The sequence below is a fragment of the Sinocyclocheilus anshuiensis genome, unplaced genomic scaffold (assembly GCF_001515605.1).
Source record: "Sinocyclocheilus anshuiensis isolate Anshui unplaced genomic scaffold, SAMN03320099.WGS_v1.1 scaffold334, whole genome shotgun sequence".
Taxonomy (NCBI): domain Eukaryota; kingdom Metazoa; phylum Chordata; class Actinopteri; order Cypriniformes; family Cyprinidae; genus Sinocyclocheilus; species Sinocyclocheilus anshuiensis.
Window position 1 is genome coordinate 636,427 of NW_015546055.1, and position 2,932 is coordinate 639,358.

The following is a 2,932-nucleotide window of genomic DNA, read 5'->3' on the forward strand; positions in this document are numbered from 1 at the left end:
TTTGTTCAGATCAAAGAGAAAATCTGACCGAACCTTTACGTGGCAAAACTTAACTGGTCGATGGAAAATAAGCTAATGTGCACTCTAAAAACTAAACTATTTGGATAATAAGATGTCTAGAATTATTCGCATATTTTGAAGTGCCAACAATAACAATACCGTTCATGTTCCTGTCTGAACCCTGACATGGGGCCCTATGTAACAGCTTTTATCGCTTATTGGCACTGCTTGTTCACATTTGGAGCATGCAGACAGGCACCATTGGGTCAAGTGGCGTGGACATGAGTGGGAGTGTTTAGATTGGCTGGACTTTGATTTGCTAATGTAGACATGGTCCTCAGAGGCAGGTTCTCTGTAGACTAGGGAGGAAAGGGAAGGCCTATATACTATGATTCAAAAGTTAAAGCAGTGGGACTTGGCCAGTTCAGCAAAACAATCCAGCTGATGTTTCGACAGTGGAAAAAAGAAACAGATATAACAATCACTGGGATGAGGGCACCTTGAGACATTATCAACCAACCAGAACATTAACAACAAAACCTGAATTCAGGTGAGTTAAAGGGTTGCTTGCACCAACATACAGTACATCAAAGAGCCTCTCAGTGTCCATTCACTTTCCTTATAAGGAAAAAGACGCAAAGGAAAGGTGATTGACACGTTCTGTCATTGTGCTTAACATCTTATTTTGTTTTCCAAAAAAAACCGTAAGCAATACGGGGTTGGAACAACATGAGGGTAAGTAAATTATTTTTTTCGTTGAACTGAGTTTATCGCTAAAATGGGGCTTTTATTTTGAAAGCAAGAGACAGCCTTATTGAGGACTTTCATTTTGCTTTCCAGCAGAGCCACAGGTTCCTTTAGTAGGTCAGACCAGATGGCTCCCGGAACAATAATGTCAAGCTGAAACTAAACTCCTTTAGCCGATGAGCTGTTTTGATTATTATCTCTTTGAGTAATTTTGTTTTGATCGTTCAAACACCACCATAGCCTTTAGAATGGAGATCGATGATTTATCATGAAACTCCGCGCGCAGTATGACAGGTATTTATTTATTTATGAATACCTTTACTCTAAGAGCATTTTCAGGGCTTTCATAAAAAACATCAATAACCTTAGATATAACCGTTAGAGATTATATATTATCCATCATTTAATGCAGTTATGGCTATCGAATATGTTCTGACTAACACCGAATTTAGTTCAGTTCATATGTTACATAATGCACTTGAATAATCATGTAAACATGTGTAACTAAGAATTATCACACTACCAAGACTGCTGTTGTTTCGAACGGGAGCGCCGCAATGATTTCCATTTTGGGTGGGCCATAAAAAGTTGGGGGTGGCCATAATTTTACAGTGGAGTAGGAGTGATAATATTACATACAGTACGATGATTTTTACGTTAGCGCAAGAATAAGGTAATGACGCTATATATATATATATATATATATATATATATCACAGATTTGAGCTGGGAATCATTTTGGTGGCAACTGTTTCGGAATACTGTATAATAGGCACGAAGCAGGTGTCGATATTCACAACAGCATGAATATAATAGTGACTTAATATTTTATAATAAAAAAATTATAAATCAGTTCTAGAAGTAATTAAAATAAGTAACTTACGTTTCAGACATTTAAAAAAAAAAAAAAAAAGGCAGTTTATATATTTCTTCTGTCCCAACAATGTTGGTTGCAAACGCCGCCGCATCGGGCTTTACGTGTCTCCAATAGTGATGGAAGAAACGAACCATTTCGAAGCTTCGAATAAATTGAACCAATTGCTTCGCAAAAAGGTTCACTGTTTCGAAGCGCTGGAAACACCACACGCTGGTGACGCCTGCTGGTCAAAACTGTGTAAATGCAACAAAAACTCAGACCAAAACATGCATAAAACAGCTTTTCCAAACCCAATGAAAACGCTTTCTTGAAAGTATAATATATTAAATGCAATCAAAATAATAAAATGCCATTAAAAATGAAATGTCTGTATAATAGGCCTATTATTAATTTGCAAGGGCTTCTTTTGTTTGTTTTATGGAGCTTGTCTAAACAGGCCAGTAAGAGACTATTAACTACTACTCATCCTTTTAATTACACAAATGTCTCATTAAAAATGTCTACAAATTGATCAAACTGATCCGAGATCGTATAACCATAGATGCTGATGCAGTGGTTCGCCGCTGCGGGGCGATCTCAGTGAACTCGCATGATTCACGGGTTCACAGAGATCGCCCCCCTAATGCCGAATTCACACTGCACGATTTTCAAAGACGTCGCAGACATCGCATCACTGTTGGTTTCACACTGAACGACTATCTGGGGTAGCATTCAGTTGTTGCTGTGTTCACACTGCACGATGGAACGACGACAGGAGGTTACACACTGCATGACTTTACAATAGGAAGAATCGCCGACAGCTCTGTCTGGTGCAGGGTTGCCAGGTTTTCACTATAAAACCCACCCAATTACTACTCAAAACGAGCCTGAAAATAGCCCAATTGCTTTCGAGGGGGTCCCCCCAGTAAAAATCGGATTGGGGGGATAAATGACAAATTTTTTTGGTGGGGTTCTCCTGGTACAATTCATATTCCAGGGCCTAAATATCACTTATTGGGGTCGCTTCAACCTGCTGACATAAAAAAACAACCGGCGGCAATCGCGGATTTGGCAACACTGGCAAACTATGTTTCATATAACTCCTCCCCAAACTTCCCGCTGCCCTGTATCTTGGTCTCTCATTGGCTGTAGGTCATCGCCGTTGTGTTTTTCAGTCAGAACTCATTGAACACAGCGTGATTGTGTAACTTCAGTCGTGATTGTCACTCGCGTGAACGAGCACCGATTTCCGATTTCCCTCGGGCATTTGTCTGCGATTTCGAAAAACCTGTCGGCGAGTGAAAAATCAGGCTAAAATCTAAAATCATG

The 2,932-nt window shown here is 39.6% G+C and overlaps 1 protein-coding gene across 3 annotated transcripts in view; it reads left to right on the top strand.

The window, feature by feature from the left end:
- Positions 1 to 326: 326 nt before the first annotated feature.
- Positions 327 to 2,932, top strand: part of LOC107699260 (RING finger and transmembrane domain-containing protein 1-like) — an 11,953-nt gene continuing 9,347 nt past the window's right edge. The window contains exons 1-2 of one of the 3 annotated variants that reach the window (XM_016500457.1): positions 327 to 550; positions 710 to 1,041. In XM_016500457.1, coding sequence (XP_016355943.1) covers positions 1,016 to 1,041 — 26 coding nt within the window. In that variant the 5' untranslated portion in view covers positions 327 to 550; positions 710 to 1,015. Of the gene's footprint in view, positions 1,042 to 2,932 lie in introns of all 3 variants that reach the window. The other 2 variants (XM_016500456.1, XM_016500459.1) reach the window with 2 other exon arrangements.